Source organism: Rosa chinensis, chromosome 5, assembly GCF_002994745.2.
Source record: "Rosa chinensis cultivar Old Blush chromosome 5, RchiOBHm-V2, whole genome shotgun sequence".
NCBI classification, from domain to species: domain Eukaryota; kingdom Viridiplantae; phylum Streptophyta; class Magnoliopsida; order Rosales; family Rosaceae; genus Rosa; species Rosa chinensis.
In genome coordinates this window covers 8,572,074-8,594,644 of record NC_037092.1, presented here as the reverse complement: position 1 = coordinate 8,594,644, position 22,571 = coordinate 8,572,074, and the positions used below count along the sequence as shown (strand labels likewise).

The window sequence follows — 22,571 nt, the reverse complement described above, 5'->3', positions numbered from 1 at the left end:
ATTGAGAATAAAATGACTATTTGAGGCTTGAAATATGGAGACTTGAAGCTAGGGGAAGAAGACACGGAGATTGGAAGAAAATTGCAAATCGACTTTTCCGGTGATTTTTCTGGCGAACTTTTCAGGCGACTTTTCCGGCGAGCCGCCACTCATGGAAGGTCTTTTCTCCAGCAAAGGAGGACCATGGTGGTGAGAATCTCCCATCACTTGAAATTCAAATATCTCCCTACACCTTGTCCTTTTATCACCTTGTCAATTTGGGACCATTTGGGGGACAATGGTGTAAGAGCATCTCTTGCACACTTGGGGACCAAAGATGACACACCTAGCTGATCAAAAAAAGGCCAAAGACCAATTATTCAGCATTCGATCTTGACTCTATTCAATCATCTTCATCCTATCCAAGATCCATTTTCTCTCTAGAGAAGACACCACCATTTCCACCACTAAAACCACCATCTCCACCTCTAAAACCTCCATTTTCCTCCACTACAACCTCCATTTCCTCCACCACTCAACACCACAACTCATCCTAGAGATCCCAAATTTCACTATTCTTACCAATATCAAGAGCTTGGAGCAAGGAGAAGGAGGTGACTACCACCACATCATGTTCTCGAAGACCCATCTCCACCACCTCTTCCGACATCATCAATAGTCACCCTTTACTCTCTATCTCTTCATGTATTTGATGTTTAATAGAATGTTGAAGCTTATGTATCTAGCTATGTGTGAGTAGTGAACTAGTTGGGGCTAGGGTTGAAAGCCCTAGCCAAACTTGCTTGTATTGATGGTTTTGTTTATAAATTGATGCAAATTCATGTTGTCATTCTCACATACTAAGTCAATAGTTGGGGCTATGTGTTTGCCATGACATGAAGTTTTTCCTAGAGATTGATTACTTTTAGGCAAAAAGGGAGCATGAAAGCACACCATGTGTGCATGTGAGGGTAGTGAGCTAAAATCACCTAGAGATAGGATTGGTTTGCTTGCTTGGTTACCTAAACTCTAAGCTTTATGCATTTAGGGGCAAAGGATTGAGACCTATCCGGTAATTGAATTTGTCTCTAGGTAGTTAGATCTAGACTTATCCGGTTAGAGTTAATAAAATGAAAGGGGTTTAAGCCTTAGTAGTCATATCAGGATGTTAAGAGGGTAGTTGGACAATTAGCTTTACATCATTTATATTCAATTGCTTTAATGCTTGCAAGGGAGGCAAAAGGTGAAACTCGATGCCCTAACTCCCATCCATTTGATAACAACTTGTTTTGTTTAGCTTAGTTTATATTACTTGTTTCATTGTTTCAATTTGAATAGAAACCAATCTCAAAATCAAAATCAAAATCAAAATCAAATCTCTACACACCATCTTGCACATACTCACTATGAACTTTGATTCACTTGTGAGCCTTTGTTTGTGATTGTACATTTGCATATTCTTCTAGTTTTTCCTTAGGTTTTCCCTAGCTAGGAAAGGATTTATCAATCCTCGTGGATTCGACATCCTTACTTAATCCCCTATTCTATAACTTGTACCTCTTGCACTTGAGGGTGGCTTTAATGCTAACAAGTTTTTGGCGCCGTTGCCGGGGATTGGTGTGAAAGCCAATCCCTAGCTTGGGTAGCCTTAGGGACTAGCTAGAAATTTCCCTTGTTTTTATTTTATCTCTGTTTGCCGACCGGTCGTTGGTCTTTGCCGACCAGTCATTTGTGTTAATTTCGTGTGATTTTTGTCTCGCCGACCAGTCTTTAGAAATTTCCGACCAGTTGGCAAGTGTCATTTTAGGGGCCAGAAGCTCACCGACCGGTCGTTTCCCCTGTTTTCAGAATTTTTCAATCGTTTGTTTTTGGTTTCTTTTTGTATGTTGACTTATTTTTTACCTTTGTTTTGAAATTTTATAGGTGTTTATGTCTCACGAATCACCTATAAGTAGTCCAAGGATCAATTCAACATATTCCACTCCATCATCTCCAAGCACACCAAGTGGAGACAACATATCTATTGATCAAGTTCTTGAAGATAGTGGTGAAGAAACTCGGATACCGCAAGAAACTCTTGATCTCATAAAGAAATTGGCGGAAGAGTTGCAAGGTAAAATAGCCCGGATACCCACAATGGTTGAACCACGCCCCATGAAGGAGTACACTTTGCCAACAATCTCCAATCATCCAAGTTGCATCGTGCTTCCACCATGTGCCGTTGCTTTTGACATAAAGCCGGGGACTATTGCAAACTTACCCCTCTTCTTTGGCTTGCCAAGTAATGAGCCATACTTGCACCTTCAAGAGTTCAATGAAGCATGCTCGACCGTTCAACTTTTGGGTATTGATGAAGGCAACTTGCGTCTTCGGCTCTTCCCCTTTTCATTGAAGGACAAAGCCAAGAAATGGTTGTACAAGCTTCCCCCAAGTAGTATCCACACTTGGGAAGAGATGCAAATGGTATTCCTCAAGTTCTATTTCCCTGCTCACAAGTCTAATTCATTGAGGAATGAGTTAATGAACTTCCGAGAGCTACCAAATGAGTCATTCTATGAGACATGGGAGAGATTCAAGGATATAGAAGGTGGTGTTCCCAATCATAGCCTCTCTAAGGTAGCGGTTCTAAGTGCCTTCTACACCGGCTTTCACAAGACACAAGGAGGAGAGTTGATAATGCTTGTGGGGCATGTTTCATGAACAAGACCGAAGATGAAGCGTTGAAGATTCTAGATGAAATGAGTGAATCTTCTCAACTCTATGATAGTGCCTCGGATAGAAAGCCAATGATGATGAAGAGTGCACAAGTACCTATAAAGGAGCAAGAGCAAAGGAGAGGCATGTATAATGTTGACATTCCAAGTGTTCAAATGCAACAAAAGTTGAAGCGGATAGAAGGAGATATGCAAAAGAAACTTGACATGATTCTACAAGCACAAGGAAGACCCCTCAATCAAATGGCATCACTAAGCCAAATTCGGGAGCCTAGTTTGGGAGTCAAATCCATGGAGCAAGCTTGCTTGATTTGCGAAAGTGTGTACCATAGCACAACGGAGTGTTCACAAAGCGACATGTACCCGGAATTGATAGAGCAATGCAATCTTCTCAGCAACCAAAGCCAAAGAATGATGCTTATAGCAACACTTATAATACCGGGTGGAGGAATCACCCTAATTTTGGTTGGGGTGGGAATCAAAACCTTGAACAAGGTCAAGGAGGTGGATATCAAGGTGCAAGTAGCTCACACTTCAACAATCAAGGAGCAAACAATGCTTATCATGCTCCTAGACCACCTTATCAAGCACCAACTCAACAACCTCTACCTCTACAACAACCCCAAGTGCCAATTCAAGAAGCAAGAAAGACACCTACCCTTGAAGAAATGATGACGGCCGGCCTTTGTGAATAATCAAGCAAAGAAAGATGAGAAGATCAATGTCATTCAACAAAGTGTGAGCAAGCTTGAGGTACAAATGGGGCAACTAGCTAATGAGTTGAATCAAAGGAAGCAAAGTGTGTTTCCAAGCCAAGTGGAGAATAACCTAAGGCATGAAGCCAAAGCTATTACCACTTTAAGAAGTGGAAGGCAAGTGGAGAACAATGTGTACATGCCTACCAATGAGGAAGATGTAACTCCAAGGGAGCCACCCGGTTTTGAAAGAAGATCAAAGGGGAAAGCAAGAGAGTTGTCACATAGAGAAGTCATCTTAGGCTTTAATGATGGAGAAGAAGAAGTTTTGAATGATAAGAAGAAGGCTTATGCCGATGAGAAGCAAGAAGAAGCCTTGAAGGACAAGTTCAATGCCAAGGTCGGAACTCATGATAATGAAGCCTCTCCTTCTACTCTAAATGAAAGGCCATTCAAAAGAGGTATCACCTTCAACCCTCCTTTGAAGATTGTTCAAGATAAAGAAGTGACCCTTCCTTACCCTCAAGCTAAAAAAAAAGTGGCATTGAAGCAAAAGAATGAGGAGTTAAAGAGCAAGTTCCTAGATGTGTTTAGGAAGGTGGAGATTAACATCCCTCTTTTGGATGCAATCAAAACCATTCCTACCTATGCCAAGTTTCTTAAGGAGTTTTGCAACAACAACAAGACCACATTTGAGAAGGATGAGAAGGTGTGCCTTAGTGAGAGTGTAAGTGCGGTTTTGCAAAGGAAGCTACCACCCAAGTTGAAAGATCCGGGTTCCTTCACTATTCCATGCAAAGTGGGTGCCAAGTTCTTTGATCAAGCCTTGATGGATTTAGGGGCTAGTATTAACTCGATGCCCTATAGTGTTTATGAATCTCTTGGCATTGGAGAAATCCACCCCATTGCTATTTCATTGCAAACGGCGGATAGGAGCATTGTGTACCCAAGAGGAATTGTTGAAGACGTACTTGTGAAGGTTGATGAGCTCTTAATACCGGCGGACTTTGTCATTCTTGACATGGAAGAGGCTCCAATGGAGAAAGACTTGCCTATCATTCTTGGAAGAGCTTTCATGGCTACCGGTGGGATAAAGATAGATGTTAAGGAAGGGTTGATGACCATGACAGTCCATGAAACCACTATCGGCTTTAGAATCTTTGAGGGATTCAATAGACCATCACAAGCTTACACATGCCACCGGATTGAGGTTCTTGATGGTATTGACAAAATGGTGAAGAACACTTTTATTGAAACTGCATCCAAAGATCCTTTAGAGACATGCTTGCATCATAATGGTATGAAGTTTATTGAAGAGGCAACCAAGGAAGCCGATCTTACACTTGAGGCCATAAGGCCATGCACTCCACACTTGCAACCAAAGGTTGAGGTACCCCTTTCTAACTCTCCTCCCTTACTTCCCTCAATTAAATCTCCCCCTACTCTTGAAATGAAACCACTTCCTTCCCATTTAAAGTATGCTTTTATTGGTGAAAACCACAAGTTGCCTGTAATTATATCTTCATGTTTGAGTGATTTGTAAGAACAAAAGCTACTTAGGGTGTTGGATGATCACAAGGAGGCCATTGGATGGACTATTGCCGACATCAAAGGCATAAGTCCAAGTATGTGCATGCACAAGATTCTTCTTGAAGAAGATATGAGGCCTAGAAGGGATCCGCAAAGGAGGCTCAATCCTCCCATGCAAGAAGTGGTGAGGAAGGAAGTTATGAAGTTGCTTGATGTTGGTGTCATCTACCCCATCTCCGATTCAAAGTGGGTGTCACCGGTCCAAGTGGTTCCTAAGAAAAGTGGCATGACCGTGGTAGCTAATGACAAGGGATAGCTTATTCCTCAAAGGGTTGCTAATGGATGGAGAGTATGCATCGACTACCGGAAGCTCAACAATGCAACAAGGAAGGATCACTTTCCCCTTCCTTTCATTGACCAAATACTAGAGAGGCTTGCCGGCCATCAATACTATTGTTTCCTTGATGGATATAGTGGCTACAACCAAATTCCAATTGCTCCGGAAGACCAAGACAAGACCACCTTCACTTGTCCATATGGCACCTTTGCCTATAGAAGAATGCCATTCGGATTGTGCAATGCACCAGCCACTTTCCAAAGGTGCATGATTTCCATTTTTAGTGATATGGTGGAGAGGTTCATTGAAGTTTTCATGGATGATTTTAGAGTCTTCGGAGATTCATTTGATCAATGCCTAGAACACTTGACGCTTGTACTCCAAAGATGTGAAGAGAGCAACCTAGTCTTGAATTGGGAGAAGTGTCATTTTATGGTGCAAGAAGGAATTGTCCTTGGATATGTTGTTAGCTCAAGAGGTATTGAAGTTGATAAAGCCAAAGTGGAGCTCATTTCCAAGCTGCCACCACCACATAATGTAAAGGCCGTGAGAAGTTTTCTTGGTCATGCCGGGTTTTATAGAAGATTCATCAAAGATTTCTCCTTGATCTCCAAGCCTCTTTGTGATTTGCTTGCGAAGGATGCTCCTTTTACTTTTGATGAACATTGTTTGAAGGCATTTGAGACAATCAAGGTGATGCTCACGCAAGCCCCCATCATGGTTGCACCGGATTGGTCTCTACTATTCGAGTTGATGTGTGATGCTTCGGATTATGCAATGGGAGCTGTTTTGGCACAAAAGATAGAGAAGGAACTCCATGTCATTTAATATGCTATCCGTACCTTGAATGATACACAAGTAAACTACACCACAACGGAGAAGGAACTTCTAGCAATAATCTTCGCTCTTGAGAAGTTTAGAAGCTACTTGCTTGGAACCAAGGTTATTGTGCACACGGATCATAGTGCGTTGAAATATCTATTGTCTAAGAAGGAAGCAAAGCCAAGATTGATACGGTGGATCCTTTTGTTACAAGAATTTGACATAAAAATCAAGGACAAGCCGGGTAAAGGGAATCAAGTGGCGGATCATTTGTCAAGGTTGCAAGAAGGAGGTGATGATGCTTCTATTTCTTTGAATGACACATTTCCGGATGAGCAACTATTCAATGTCAATACCAAGGAGCTCCCATGGTTTGCTAACTTGGTGAATTACCATGCAAGTAAAGGGAAGTACATCCCAAATGAGCTTGATTATCAAGGAAGAAAGCGGTTTCTCAAGGAGGCACGCCATTATGTGTGGGATGACCTATATTTGTTCAAGTTCGGCAAGGACCAAGTGTTGAGAACATGCATAGCCCAAGAGGAGGTTCCAATTATCCTTTCTCATTGTCATACACTTGCTTGTGGAGGTCATTTTGGAGGAAAGAAGACGACATTCAAGGTACTACGTAGTGGTTTCTATTGGCCTACTCTTTTCAAATATGCATATGCCTATGCTAATACTTGTGATAAATGTCAAAGGAGTGGCAACATCTCCTCAAGGAACCAAATGCCTCTCACCAACCACATGGAAGTTGAAATTTTTGATTGTTGGGGCATTGACTTCATGGGACCATTCCCAAGCTCTTATGGCAACGAATACATCCTTGTTGGAGTTGACTATGTGTCTAATTGGATTGAAGCGATTGCAAGTGCAAAAAATGATCATAATGTGGTGCTCAAGTTCGTCAAGGAGAACATCTTTCAAAGGTACGGCACTCCAAGAGCAATCATAAGTGATAGAGGATCCCACTTCATCAACAAGCATTTTGAGGCTTTATGCAAGAAGTATGACATCAAGCACAAGGTTGGCACTCCATACCACCCACAAACAAGTGGTCAAGTTGAAATCTCAAACCGGGAGATCAAGAGCATTCTAGAGAAAGTTGTAGGGGTTACAAGGAAGGATTGGAGCATCAAGCTTGGAGATGCACTATGGGTTTACCGGACTGCATACAAGACCCCCATTGGTATGTCACCTTACCGGTTGATTTATGGTAAAGCATGTCACTTGCCGGTTGAATTAGAGCACAAAGCAAGATGGGCAATCAAAAAGCTCAATTTTGATCTTGACAAAGCGGGAGAGAAGAGAAAGCTTGATTTATGTGAGCTTGATGAAATATGGATGGAGGCTTATGAGAATGCAAAGTTTTATAAGGAAAGAAGCAAGCTTTATCACGACAAGAAATTGGTGAAGAAGGAATTTCATGTGGGACAACTTGTTCTTCTCTACAATTCAAGACTCAAGCTTTTTCCGGGAAAACTTAGATCAAGGTGGAGTGGTCCATTTGAAGTGGTGCAAGTTTTTCCCCATGAAGCTATCAAAATCAAAAATCTAAGTAATGGGAGCACATTCAAGGTCAATGGTCACCGGTTGAAGTCATATCTACAAGACATGCAAGGTCCAAAGGAGATCCTTTACCTTGAGGGTGCTCCTCTTGCTCCATCCTCTTGAGCCTAGATGATCAACGGACCGGCAAAATGTCCTTAAAGCTAAGCCCTACTTGGAGGTAGCCAAGCTCATAATGCAAGTGAAGGAAGAGGAAAACCCTTGGAACCATTCTTGAAGAAATGACACCATAAAAGTTTAGCTTGCAAGGCAAGGGCTTAAAGCCTTGCATGTTGGTGATTGTTGGTGAATCGAATGAACTTCATGTTCTACAAGGGGAAGCTTTCCTAAACCTCAATCTTGCATTTCAATTTCGTATTTCAAATTGTTTGTGTCAAAATATGCATTGTGTCATTTGTGTGTTTGCATTATGTGTTGTTTTTTTTTTTATTATTGTTTTTCGAAAATTTCAACTTTCAACACTCATATTAAAAATAAAAATAAAAAATAAAAAATTCAGTTTTTTTTTTTTAGTACAATAGCTGACCAGCAGATTCCCAAAAAAAAAAAAATTTACTTCGTTTCTCTCTCTCTTCCCCACGTCCTCACTTCTACTTTCTTATTCTTCTTCTGCATTTTTCTTTTGTTGTTCATCTTCTTCTCTTCCTTTCGAACACTCACACCTTAAGCCACCAATTTCTATCCAAGATCTTCTAATTTTCTGGGATTGTGAGTGAATTTTCGTGCTTACCTTGCTTCTTGGTAAATTTGGAGTGGATTTTGACGTTTTGGCTCGCTTCAAGTGGTATGGATTTCATATTTTCTTCTTCAATTTTTGTGATTTTGGTGTTGATTCTAGGATTTTTGTTTCGTTTTCCTTCTATTCTAGGTTGTAAGAGTCATGGGTTGTGTGATTTTGGTTGTAATTTGAAGAAATTTGATGGATTTTGTGTTAGACATCATGACAAGCATTCCAACCCAAAAATTTTCAGCTCTTTGAATTGATATTGTCAGTTGTTTTTGCTATCTAAGTTGAGTTTTATGGTTGTAGATCTATGGGTAATCAGATTGCTATCTTAGTTTAAATTCCTTTCACTCTCACCATCAATTTCTTCACAGTATACCTTAGTTGTTCTTGAGTACTTTGTGTTTCAATTTTCCTTTAATCACTTTGAATTATGATTGTTTAATTTAATCTAGTGAGTACATCCAATTCCATATTTGGCTGTTTTGAGTTTTGACATCTGCCTACTTGTTTGTTTGGCCGAACGGTCGTCCAAATTGGTCGACCAGTGGTGAAATGCATGAAATCTGTCCAGAAGGTCACCGACCATTCGGTCGGTTGGCCGACTGGTCGTCTAAAAAAAAAATTTAAAATTAAAATTACAAAAATAATAATAATAATAAACAAAAAAAAAAGTTTTTTTTTTCTTTTCTGGCACTTCATACATGTTCTTCACTTCTCTATTCTGCAAAAAAAAAAGAAAAAAAAAAAAGAATAATCTGTTAAGTTTGCTTGTGTTTGTTTAATTTTGCTTATGGTGTTAAGTTTCTTTTTGTCTCATAGGGACTGCCCATCCATTCTTTAAGATGGTAAGATCAAGAACTAAAGCTTCAAGCAAAAATGTTGCTAATGGTGCCTCCACTTCCTCTCCTCCATCCAAAAAGGCTAGAGTTGATAGCTCCTCCTCCTCTTTAAGGGTATTTTACCTGAGCGGAATGTTGATTTGGAGTCCCCAACTTCCGATGATTCATTTGTGGCCCTTAGGGAGTGTATTAAGGATAATCATTTGACACATTTAGCTTCGGATAATCACGGCTTTGATGAGGACTTGGTTAGGGAGTTCTATAATGGGTTCCCTAAAGAGAAGCCTCTAACCCGTGAGGTCATCGTTGGCATTCGCAAGAAAACCATCACGCTTACTCCCGAGTGTATTCAGTTGTTCCTTGCGTTGCCTTCCATTTCTCATGAGGAGAGTGAGAGCTTCTTTGAATATATAGCATGCATCAACTTCGACCATGTCTTGAGCAATGCTTATGTTGGTGCATCTCGGAAAACCATTTCCGTTCAAGGCCCGGGGAATGTGTTTATCACCCGCAAGAGGAATGATCTAGGCACGCTGAAGACCCCTTACCGCACGTTTTGGCAATTTGTGCGGCACAATCTCTGCCCCAACTCTCAAAGAACCGAGATTCCACTGCTTGGATTTCAAGTCCTAATGCCTATGGTAGCCAATGATTGTGCCATTCCAATTTCTACTATCATCTACGATGCCATTGTTGAGAGTGTTTATGGACACCCCAAGACTAAGTTGGTATTTCCTTACCTTATCACTCGTCTTTGTCAAAAAGAAAAGATTCTGAGGATCAAGGCACCTAGTGGTTGGTGTGCCCCCTTTGGTGACCTTAATGCAGTGGCCGTGTCTAAGAGTCAAAGGCAAGCAAAACCTACCTCTCTCATCCCCTCTCCCACTCATACACCCATTGCCGCTTCCTCTACTTCCCTCTTGGCTCCTTATGACACCACGGGTCTTGATTCTCAAATGGCCAGTTTCATTAACTTCCGTTTGGTGAACTTGCTCTCCAACTTAGTGAACTTGTTCACCAACTTAGTGCCACTAATGCTAACATCACCTCTTTGCATGCTCGTTATGACTCACTTTGGAAGCATCTATCATCTATGGGACTTGCACCCGTGTCGCATGACGGACCTAGCAACGCATTGGATGTTCATGATGATGATGGTGACAATGGAGTGGACGATGAATGCGTTGATGATGATGAGGCATGATGACTCCTAGTTGGGAAGACAATGGGCCCTTGCTTGAACTTCATGGTCTTCAAGGGGGAGCAATTTCTTACATTTCTCTTGTTTTATGTACTTCCTTGTATTTAAATTCCGGTCATTTCTTTGTTTTTGTGATAGTTTGCATGCTCTTTCTTACCATGCTTGAATCTTTCATTGCAAAGATTTCAAGAAAACACTTTTTAACATTGAGGACAATGTTAAGTTCAAGTGTGGGGGGAGGTCTAGTTTAAATTCAATAAATTCAAATTGTTAAAAAAAAAAAATTGTTTTTAGCTTTTAGTTGTTTCTAGTTTTTGTGTGTTTTGTTTGTGTTTAGTTCCTTCCACTGCTACAAAAATCAAAACACATAACACTCATCACACAACGGAACAGAAATCCGCTGTTGTGTGTTAACACAAACTCTGTCAGACAACGGTACAATTATGTTTCTGTTGTGTGAATGTAAGCAAATTGAAAAAAAAAAAAAGGAAGATATCACACAACTGAGTTAAGACGTTTCTATTGTGTAAATGGGAGCTGATTTCCCTCCATTCTGAGCTCATAATTCCCTCTCAGAATAAGCTCACCAACATGGAATTTGAACTCTACACACAACAGTTTTTTCTTATTCGTTGTGTGAATGAATGTTGTATGAAGTTCGAAAAATCCTACTAGGTGTACCTTGTGCAAGATGCACAAATTTGTACAACAGATTGTTAAAGATCTGTTGTCTGATCATGGAACTTGGTTGCAGAGTGCGGCAAAGTTTCACTCAAATCAAACATATGTAGGCATAGGCGGCAATTTTCCCTCCCATTGTTTGTCTAAATTTTTACCTATATACATTCACACAACAGATTCTTAACCATACGTTGTCTGACAGACTTTAAAAAAAAAAAAAAAATCACTAGCTTACCTACAACCACGTTTCAATAAACTTCTCTGTCTTCCCCGACTCTCTCTCTCTCACCCTCTCTCTCAATACTCCCTTATCTCTCACTCTATCCTTTCCCTCACACCTTCGCCACCTTCCTCTCCAGGAAGATGTCGTCGCTAGCCAAGCCTTCTCTCACCGCCTCCTCCACTCTTAGGTCCGCCTACCCCAACTTCCTTGCTTCTATTCTTTATCTCCTGAAATCCAAATCCTCTTTAGCGATGGAGGAGATAGATTGCCCTAGATCCACTTTCTCTCTCCTCCTCCCCTCCAAATCCAAAGAGATGCAGAAGACTCTTCAGTTTCTCCGATTCTATAGAAAGAAAGAAAACAAAACCTCTCTCGACCAGCTCTCAACCCTCTCAGTCATCTTCTTCACCACTTTCTCTTCCGCTTCTTATACAAAATGAAATTCCTGTACCCTCCTCACTTCTAATCCAAACCACTAATTCAATCCCTCAATTTTCCCCATTTTCCTCTCAATTTTTCGAAATCCATACCAAATTTTTCCTCAATTGAAAAAATTGGATTGCGAATTGAACATTCTAGGGTTCCAAGTAATCGAGCAGCAGTGAGATGAGCAACAACCCGGAGAGTTTAAATTTTCGATTCTTCTGGCGTTGAGACTGGTTGAGTCTAGCCATCCGCGACTCGACTCGTTTGGGGAATCTCGAGCCTCTGGTCGTCTTGGTCGAAGACCTCGATGTGCAGCAACAGATTCATTTCGTGTTGGTCGTCTTCCAAGCTCCACCAGTTTGGGCTGAACGACAAGGCGTCGCCGGTAAAGGACGGCGGGAACGAGGCCTACGAGAGCATTTTGATGCCGAATCTGGATCAGCAAGGCCACCTCCAGAAGGTATGTACTAGCTTATCTCTTCCTTCTTTTTCGAAGTATGGTGCTTTTTTGGTCAAGTTTTAATTGATGTGTTCATTTTGGATTTTGTGTTGTGATTAATGGAATTGAGAGGAAATGATACTGAAGATGTGTTTTAGTTAATCTAGAATTCACCTTCAGTCTTGCGCTTCCCTCATCAAGCTTCGTCACTCTTCCTCTTCTGGGCACTCACTCTTTTTCTTTAATGTAATGTTTAATTGCCAATAATTGCAAGAAAAGAAAAAAGTCTAGACTTAAAATTTTAATTTGATTTCAGTGTTGCTATAGAGAAGCAGAGCTTGATGCCTGGAAAGCATTCAATAGATGGTGCTGTCTCTTCATTTTTGTCCTCTGTTTAGTTTATATATGAGTATTTGGAGCAGTCGTAGTTTCATTAACCAAAAAGCTGATCATATATGCATTATCAGAACTCCTTGCAGTTACTTGAATTGAGATTGTATCTGAATACTTAATGAGCTTTTGTTCTATTGGTCAAGGACATGTTGAAAACTCAACGAAATCACAGGGCTCTTCTCCTTGCAATGGTTCTTCGAATGATGGTACCTCTCTTTTTCTTTTTTGTTTTACTTTTTATGAGGGTCAATTGTAGTTTTTTGTGTCAAATAACTCGTGTTTGATCGTTCTGCCATTGTAGGAGAGGTAGATTGGAATTGTTTAATCAATTGCATAAATTTGAATTGTTGGAGCTTTACTTAGGAATTGCATTCAATCTAGTTGTTAAGCTTTTAGGGTTTGTTTCAAACTATATTACCTCATTTCCATTCAGGCCCTTAGGTTGCAGTGATAATTTGATACTTTACATTGCAGAAAACACAAATGAAAGCTGTATGATTTTGCCACATAACTATATAAGAGTATTAATGATATGGGCCATTAAAATTTGTGTGAGAGTTCTATCTTTAAACTATATTATAGTTTTACATGAATTTACATAGAATGTGCTATCTAGCAAAAGGAGTCTAGTGCTTTTCGTTGTCCATAGTTGACTAGGTTGGCAGAAATTTACCCCAAAGGCAGTTTCTTGACACCTTTTGTGGCTTTGTTTGTTTGTTTTCTTTTCTTTTTTTGTTTCTAATGAGATGGACTGGATATTAGATCCAACTATTACCTTGTTACTGTAGTTTTATTTACCCTTTTTCTATCATTCAAATGGCTCATTGTGTAAATGGCTTTGATTGCAGCTTGACTTAGAAGCAAGTTAAATATGTTCAAGAACACATTCCAATCTGGGTTTCTCTCCATTCTATGCAGCCTTGGGTACGCCTCATCGTCTTTCGCTCTTGTGTTTTGAGTTTTCGTTTATCATACTTGTTGTAATTTTGATGCTTAAGCTGTGCATTTTTTGGATAATTAGGAGCAAACCTTTGCAGATATGGGATAAAGAATGTGAGTCCGGACAACCTAGTAATCAACTTCTGAGATGCTTTTTAAATTTCAAGTACTTTTATTTGTTGTTCTTGTCTCTCGAGTATGGTCTGGACTGAAGAAGCAACTCCTTAGTTTCTTTTTTTGCTTGGTCTGAGCTTCTTTGAATCTAAAATAAGTCTTAAAGTCTTGTGCTGCCATTTAAAACTTATATGGGCTTCTATAGGCTTATTTGGATCTTAAATAAGTTTGAATCTGTAGCTCAAGGATTAAAGTGGTATGTTTTTTCTATTGGGTTTACATCAAGCTTCTTCTTTGTCCATTACAATATGTGTGCATAGAAACTACACGTAAGATAATATCTTAATGCGTGAGCTCGTTTGTTTTCCTTCCTCTGTTTTGTTGGAAGTGCATGTCCAGCTTGTGTCAATTCCTGACATGTTGCTATATGTGCAGATATCTCCTAGGTCAAGAAGCTATGCAACTGGTATATCAAATGGTAATTTTCTGTTGGAGATGTTCCTTTTCAACTCAGAGAAATTTCTTTAGGTAATGGATTGTGGCATCTCGTGAGGTGGTATATAGACATTTTGTGTTCCTATTTGATTTCAAGGATTTCATTCTTTTAGTGTTGTGTTTGTGTTTGTGTTCTTGTTGAGTTCATCATTCAGCTCTCTAATAAATGATTGTATGCCATGGCCTTACCTTCTTTTTTTGCAAGTGCAAGTGCCAAATATGTAGATGAGACTAATGACCTATTTGTCTTAGTAGCTCCTCAGAATGCTGTCAAGAATTGTCTTAGTAGTATTATTTCAAATGGCTAATTACTTTTCAATCTTGTTATTTCAGCATCCTTGAAGTCCAAGGTGCAGAGGAATAAAATGAAAACTGCTGGTCAAGATAGTGATATACAGATGTCTTATCCATGCAACTTAAGGGATCAAGACAATATCTACTTCAGTATGTTCTCTTCATGTGTATATGATTCTGTTATGCTTCTTTTGTCATGAAACATGGACCTAGACATGCTTTTGAAATAGGGTTATAGATTGTATTTTTTTTTTTTTGTGCCTTCCCTTCTGGTATTGGATGTGTGATATATATGAAAGACTGCTAAATATCAGGCTCTTATTCTCTTGAAGTTTAGTAGTTTAGTCTATTAGTTGGGTAGTGAAATTGTTCTAGTTGCTAATGTTGGGTAAAACTATGAGTTTAATTGATGCCTTTGTGTTGTTGTCCTACTGGATTGGTATGAGTAGTTAAACCTGAGATTACTAGCCAAAGTCTCCATGCTCACATGTTTTTACTGTTAAGCAATATATTTACTAGCCAAAATATATTTAATTTTAAGCAACTGGATACATAGTGATGCATTCACTTTGAGGAGCAGCAACAGCTCTTATAGGAGAGTTAGTTTGACCTTTCATAAAGCTGTGAACTAACCCCCCTCCCCTCTTCTCCTTTCCTTTGTGGCCCTTAAAATTTTGTATTTGATTTCTATTTATCAGTGTATTTCACCTGTTTTTTTTTTTTTTTAATTCCTTGGACTCTAGTGTTTGAATCTCAAATTACTGAAATAACTATTTGAATCTTGGCTTGTTGCAGGGATATCAAACTAGACAACATTTACAAGTGATGTTGTCTTCGACATGTAAATTAAACTGATGTTTGGTAAATAATCTATGTTAAGTTCTGGATAAAGATATATTATTGATCTCCCCTCACTAGGTGTTATAGTTTTACAGCTAGCTTATGGTTGATGGAGTCACTAATGGTCTGTTTAAAATATTAAAGGCTCATTAGTATATGCATATGATTGTCATTTCCTTAGTGACAGAATGAATGAAACTTGTTGGAGTCTATTGGCCTATGTATGTGATAGGAACTCTTCTAAATACTCTTATGTAAAATTACTCCTTGGAGCTTATAGCTAGTGGATTTTTGGCATTTTGTTAATAAGCTGCAGTTAATGTCACGTTTTTACATGCGTCATTAATCTTTAAATGTTCAGCAGCAGATTATGTTGCCAAATTTACATAATCTTTATTGTGCTTGTATATCAATAAACAATCTCATGATGGCACTTTCCCTTTACATTGCTTTACGTCAATATTTCCCACTTTTCTGATTGGTTAGGGTATAGTTGACAAATTGACTGATTGCAATTCTAAGTTTTTGGTTAATCTGATAGTTATCTAGTCTGCCTCTTCTACCAACTCTCAAGACCTCCACTACTAGAATTATGCCCTCAGACATCGGCCAAAAACCGATGAGAAAAAAAGTCCCGACCGATGTCTTAGTGGGTGATGAGAAAGGTCCGAAAAATGCAGACATCGGTTTTTAGCTGATGTCTAGTATTAATATACACATCGGTTATCTATTATAAATCGATGTAAATATGTTTAATTGATAACAAACTTGTATGTTTAACTATTGTTAAACCTTCATTTTATTGCCTTTAATGCTTAAAGAAATATAGATCCTACAGCACAATTATGCATTTTAACATCGTTATTCATTTAAAAACGATGACTGATACTGTTTCACACATCGGTTTTCTGGTCTTCATCGATGACAATACTTATACTAGACATCGATCTCTATCTAAAACACGATGTGCACTAGTTTGTGGCACATCGGTTTCAACATAATAATTCGATCTCCTGTGGTTAATGGGACATCGATTTTTATTTTGAGACTGATGTATTTCTCTCAATCCCAATATATATGGAATTAAGAACTTTGATGATTAACTGAAAAAAACTAACAGAAGGAAAGAAACGAAAAGGAAGTGAAAGCACTTCATATTTGAATATAAAACATTGCTCCATTTCAAGTTCTAGTACTTTTCTACATTTGCAAATATACAAAGTTGAGTTTTCAGAAGAGCATAATAACAAGATCTTACAAGCAGAAGCCAGACCCAAAGGTAAACAAGATGGTTACTCAAAAAAAAAAAAAAACAAGTCTCTATGCATGCGCTCTCCACTCATTCCCTACCCTGCACCCTTAGGATCTGCAAAAGAAGATTTAGGAAACAATGAGCAATTGCAGCTCAATGAGTAATTAAAAGAACCTTCACAAACATAACAACGAATAATAATGGGATACCACTGCAACTCATAGTGAGCTTGGAACCTGCTCCAGAATTCAGTAAGAATACACAACGAGAGAAAAATGTAATATGAATGTACCTTGGTGTCCAGCATTATGGCTATAACCTTGTCTTTGAATTGAGAGCTGTATTCTTTGACAAGATCAATAGTTTTTTGGTGCGACGTATGGTCCCCATGAGACATATTCAAACGCACTACATTCATCCCAGTTTCTGCAAGTTACCATATCATTTCACGTCAGCTTGTGGAAGGACCAATTGTACAGACAATCTTAGTTTTTCTTCGACCACTTGCAAATGCCCTTCCCTGACCCACTTTGTAATCATCATCAGACTGAATTTCATAAGTCGAGTTCACCCCCTGAAACAAAGCAACAACATTTCAGGATTACGACTTCAACACACTGCCCTTCAATGCACTCTCATGGCACACCTTGCCTCACCACACACCATATACAAAAGCTAGGCCAGTCGACAATTCAACTAATCCAAAGACCTGTATATATTTGACAAATTAGTATCCAAGTTTCTTCATTTAGCCTAAACTTTCTCAGAGCAAAGATCATAAGACACTAAGAACAGAGGTGGTTCGAGCCTGCTTCAAGTAAGAGATACACTTTCTGCTAACCAAATAAAAACCCATGATCTCACATTTCGAAAGTTTCAAACTTTCAACAGTCTAAGCAAGCAAACAATACATAACAAATTCAAGAAGCACACACATAAAATCAACAACCCATATTGAGATAAAGGAAACTTACAACACCACCCATAGGACCATTGGGTGAGCTAGGATTGCCTTCACTGCTCTGCTGGGTGATCCTCATTGATCTAACAGTGAACATTTGCTTCTGGCCATTTTCTCTCTTGGGTCTATATTCAAAGCCAATAAATTCACTCAGGCTCTTGTAGAGATAACTGGGCCAGTTGCCTTCCACTTGCCATTTATGAACCCACCAGGATTTTCCGTAGCCAAGACGATCTTCCCCATAAATTCAGTCTTTTTCTGTGCCGAAACTCATCTCTGCTTATTAAGATTCACACATCAAAAACAAAACAAGCAAAACTGATACAAACAACAACAAGATAGAGCAAAACATAGAGCATCCATGATTATATCGATCCTTGTATAATCATGGAATCCCAAATTTTTCCAATTCAGCTGTTTAATCTATGTTATGATTTACCCCAAATTTTGAAGATAGAGAGAGATGGTTACCTCCGAATTCATCAACTTTTGAATTAAATACAAAACTTGGAAATGTGGTGGTAATATCCCTCTGAACACGAAATACCTCTTGGTGCTCAATAAAGCCCGTGTTATCCAAGTCATAGAGCTTAAATGAAACTGCAAAGTAATAGGAACCGTTAGGCAAAAATTACAATATAATAATGGTGGGACACTAAAAACTACTCTGCTCTGTGAATACTTCTCACTAAAGACAGCCATTACTTCTCATGTAAACAAAAAACCACAGAAACCAAGACATAAACATGTAAGCAAAGCACATGATGTGGAAGACATATGATATTGAGACTTTACCATTTCTTTTTTTATTTGCTCGAAAGACTGCTTGTCTAACTTGTTGATACTAGAATAAATAGTTCTGAATTTTTCAGCCGGCACTCTACATATTTCCAACATTCCATCCAACAACTTTCGGTGATTTAACTTAACATGTGCAAGAAACACCAATAGGAAATTATAAAAATAATCTTCAGCCAGAAGATTAGGCATAAGAAGTCTGAAAATTAGTCTAGAAAACACTTCAACAACAGTTATAAATCAAATGAAGAAAACTTGTTATATTGGCATAGCACCTCTAACAAGGTGAGGACAATAATTATGTGGCAGTCCATCTCTACATAAAGGTGAAGGGTATCAAAATTATATATATAAGCCTCCGATAAGCATCGGAATTTCAGAAAACCGATGTGCTTCCCGAACATATCCACTCCTTACCCAAAATATCAATCAAAGAATTAGAAACGACTAAAGTGATATGATATATAAGCCTATTACTGACAACTCTATCAACTGATGAGGAAATCATAATAACCAATTAACCCACTTGAATGGAATGAACTACCTGAATTAGAACTCGTGTAAGAGACATGGAACCGCCGTGTAAAATCCCATTTTCACTCTGGGTGTTCTTCAGCCACTGCTTAAACAAAGAAGAATCGATAGCACTCCTGCAAGATGCCATAGACTATAAACTACTTAATTCAACATCTCTATCACTCTATTTATAACTGGGTCTTAACAATACCAAAAACCACAACATTCTAAAAAGTAGAAACAAAGTGCAATTGTGACTCGCCTGAAATCGGAATCGGAGATATGGGGGGCAGCGACGATCTGGACGGGTTGACAGGATAGAGTAATGGAGTAAGTTAACGGTGGTGACGAGTCAGACGACATTTTGCAGCTGAAGGATCCAACCTCAGTGGGACTAGACGAAAGGGGAAGCCAACCCACGGATCCACCCCCTAGCGGCCGACGATGGAGAGAGAGAATACTAGAGAGACATCTGACCAAGAGATCACCACCATCAGGTCCACGAACGGTTCGCCGGTGGCGGGTTTGGAGCCGGGTTTGGATTCGGGTTGGGGTGGCGGCGGAGCGGTCGTGGTGCGTGAGGGTTTTTGGAGCTCAGGAGGACCGAGAAGCCTGGGAGTAGCCATGGCTCGATTTGTGTAAGCTAGGGAGGGAAGGGGGGGGGGAGAGAGAGAGAGAGAGTAGGGTTTGGAAAGACAAGGGAGCAAGAGAGAAGGATAAGAGAGAGAGGTGATGGTCGGAGGTGGAGATGGAGGGGAAGGAGGGGAAGGTTGGAGAATGAGGTCGACGCGAAGAAGGAGGCGCGCTGGAGTTGAAGTGAGAGTTAGTAATTAGGGTTCAAAAGTTTCAGACAAGTGAAAAAAAGTCTAAGTGTTGGGGGGAATGAATATTTTGGTCCCCCGCGTTTCTGAAATTTTCAACTTAGTCCCTCCGCGTTTTTTCAAAATTTTTGAACGAGACTTTACACATCGGTTAATTTAACGACTGATGTTTATAATCACAATAGAAATCGATATTTCATAAACCGATGTTAGGATGTATTTTTTACATCGCGTGCAATTCTGACCGATTTAATAGTGGTGATGTCTGATGGCATAATTCTAGTAGTGCTCATTACATGTTTTATTGATCTGCCATTTTCTGGGTTTCATCTTTTGCAAGTGTGCTGCCAAAGTATTTCAGCTCAGAATGGTCAGTGGCCAAATTTCACTTGCAGGAAGGTCTACAGCATATTGTTGCCTCTGGCAAGCGGAAGAATACCATCATGATCATTGGCATGGATGGAAGGTACCCAAAATTGCTTCCTGGTTTCCTCACTTTTGTTCATGTCTTGATTCGTGATTTCAATTTTGTAACAAGAATACAGTGAATCAATTGAAATTTATTGCAATGCTTATAAAATTGTATATGGTGAATCAATTGAAGTTTGTTTGATGTATCAAAATGGCTTATTCCATGTCATTTTGGCATCTTATAGCAGAAAATGATGCAAAAAATGAAGATGCTGATATTGAGGGGCTCATCAAAGCAGTTGCAGATCAGGTCGCCAAGTAGTTGTCAGTGGAACAGCAGTTGGAATGATATCTAGGAATAATTTTATATCAGCTTTTGATTCAAGTGTACGCAGTTAGGAATGATTTCTTGTTTGGTACATTATCTAGTTACTTGAATGTATGGATGTTTGAAAAATGGTAATGGAATGATATGAATTAGAGTATTGTTTTTGTGGTAATTACTACCCAATTTGATTACAATATTCACACCACAGCTAACCAAATAGAGTAGTTGTGTGAACTAACAACCAACAACAAAAGAAAACAAAGTTTTGTTGTGTGAGATTCATAACACACAACAGAAATGAAATCATATCTGTTGTCTGAGTAATTAACAGACAAGGGAGATAATTTCACTTCAGTTGTGTGTTATTAATATCAGATAACAAAGGATGAGTAATATCTGTTGTGTGTTACATATCTCAGATAACAAAGAATGAGTAATATCTGTTGTGTGTTATGAACCTCAGACAACAAAGAATGAGTTATATCTGTTGTGTGTTATGAATCTCACACAACGGTGAATTCCTTCTTCTGTTGTCTGAATGTACCGACACATCCCTGTGCATGCCATGCTAGGCACATGCCTGCGCAGAATTCACACAACGAAAACAGATATTCTGTTGAGCAAAGTATTGTCACACAACGGTGAAATCGCCGTTGTCTGATTTTTCAATCACACAACACTCGTTTAGACCACAGTGAGGCTGGTCATCACACAACTACAAATACCCGTCATCTGATTAACTTATTGTAGTAGTGTTCCAACTCCTATGATGAAACTTGAACTTGATTTGAAAAGGTCTAGAAAGCATGTTTATGTCTTGTGAACTCAATTTTTCAAATAAAGGTTATGGGACTTATGCTTAACTTTATTGTTACCTTTTGATTGTCAAGTTGATGCATTGGGATATGGTTGGCATGATGAGATTTGTGAGAACTATTTGCACCACAAATGTGAGTTTTGAGCCTAATGAAGGTGCATCCAATAGCTCTTAACACTTTATTCTTCATGTGTGATCAATCTTTTGTGAATTGTATCTCTAGAACTTGCTTTATATCTCTCAAAACTTTTGTCAAGCATGAATACATTGCGGAAATGATTGAGGCAATAGGAATTCCACCATGGCCAAACAAGCTCTTGTCCTAAAAAGATGATTATCCTTAGATTGCCAATTTGTGCATTTTGTTAGCCTTTCATTTCTTTGCTCCACAAATGTATTACCTTCTAATTTAAACACTAACCTTACCCTTTCCAAGTTTTCTTAGTGAGCAATGTGAGATTGTATATGTCAAGATGCTTCAAGAAACAAAGTTTGGGGGTACTTGAAAAGAAATAAGTGTGGGGGAGTATTATGTTTGTTGTGCAGTTGTAATTTGTCTTTACATTTCAAGAAAGTCAAGAAAGAAAGTCAAAAAAAAAAAAAAAAAGGAAAGAAAGAAAGAAAGAAAATCCAAAAAGAAAGTTTCTCTAGTTCAATAAATAGTTTTTAGTTTAAAGTTTGGGGGAATGGTTAAGAGAGTGAATCATATGAAGCATCTTAAGGTCTTAAGTTCGTAAAATCTCAGTAAGGGAGTTGCTTGCTAAGTTGCTTGGAATTTGTGATTTCCTATCCACTTCATTTCTCTAACCCCTTGCCCTAAGCCTCATTAATTACAACCTAATAAAAGTCCTTTTTGATCCAAGGTGGTTTGTGCATGACCCGTGGAGATGAGATTGAAAAGCAAGCATATGGCGGCATTTGCATGAGATTGTTTGAGTGATAGTGTAGCTAACCTTTAAACACTTGTGTGAAAATTAGAGTGAAAATCTAGTGAGTTTATGGTTAGCACGGTTTTGTTGTGCAAGCTTGGTTTTGGTACATCAAAGTGACAATCATAGCATGTCATACATTTTACTCTAGCATTTGTCCCATAGCTTCATAAACTTTTGAGACATGACTTGATTTTCTTGCCTTGAACAAATTGTGTTCTTTGAGGATAATGTTGGAAGGATTAGATTGTGTTAGTTTTGTTATGTTTCGGATTTGGGTTAATGCTTTTGCTTGAGGACAAACAATATTCAAGTTTGGGGGTATTTGTTGAGTCACAAATTACTTATGCAATTGTGCCCCATAATTATGAAAATTGATTTGTCTTCCATGCTATTTTACCCTTTTTAATCTATTTGTAGGAAACCTTGTATTGAGAATAAAATGACTATTTGAGGCTTGAAATGTGGAGATTTGAAGCTA

The 22,571-nt window shown here is 38.9% G+C and overlaps 1 protein-coding gene and 1 long non-coding RNA gene across 2 annotated transcripts; one reads left to right on the top strand and one right to left on the bottom strand.

The window, feature by feature from the left end:
• The first annotated feature begins 12,139 nt into the window (after nucleotides 1-12,139).
• Nucleotides 12,140-13,473, top strand: LOC121049327. Its single transcript, XR_005799597.1, has 3 exons — nucleotides 12,140-12,203; nucleotides 12,719-12,781; nucleotides 13,424-13,473. It is a non-coding gene; the product is annotated as an uncharacterized LOC121049327 (long non-coding RNA).
• Nucleotides 13,474-18,638: 5,165 nt separating this feature from the next.
• On the bottom strand, nucleotides 18,639-19,247 carry LOC112166975 (nudix hydrolase 14, chloroplastic-like). Its single transcript, XM_024303913.2, has 3 exons — nucleotides 19,047-19,247; nucleotides 18,813-18,918; nucleotides 18,639-18,680 (listed from the first exon to the last, which is right to left on the bottom strand). Exons 1-3 carry the CDS (start codon nucleotides 19,145-19,147, stop codon nucleotides 18,645-18,647), a joined length of 243 nt encoding a protein of 80 aa, XP_024159681.1. The 5' UTR covers nucleotides 19,148-19,247; the 3' UTR covers nucleotides 18,639-18,644.
• Nucleotides 19,248-22,571: the final 3,324 nt, after the last annotated feature.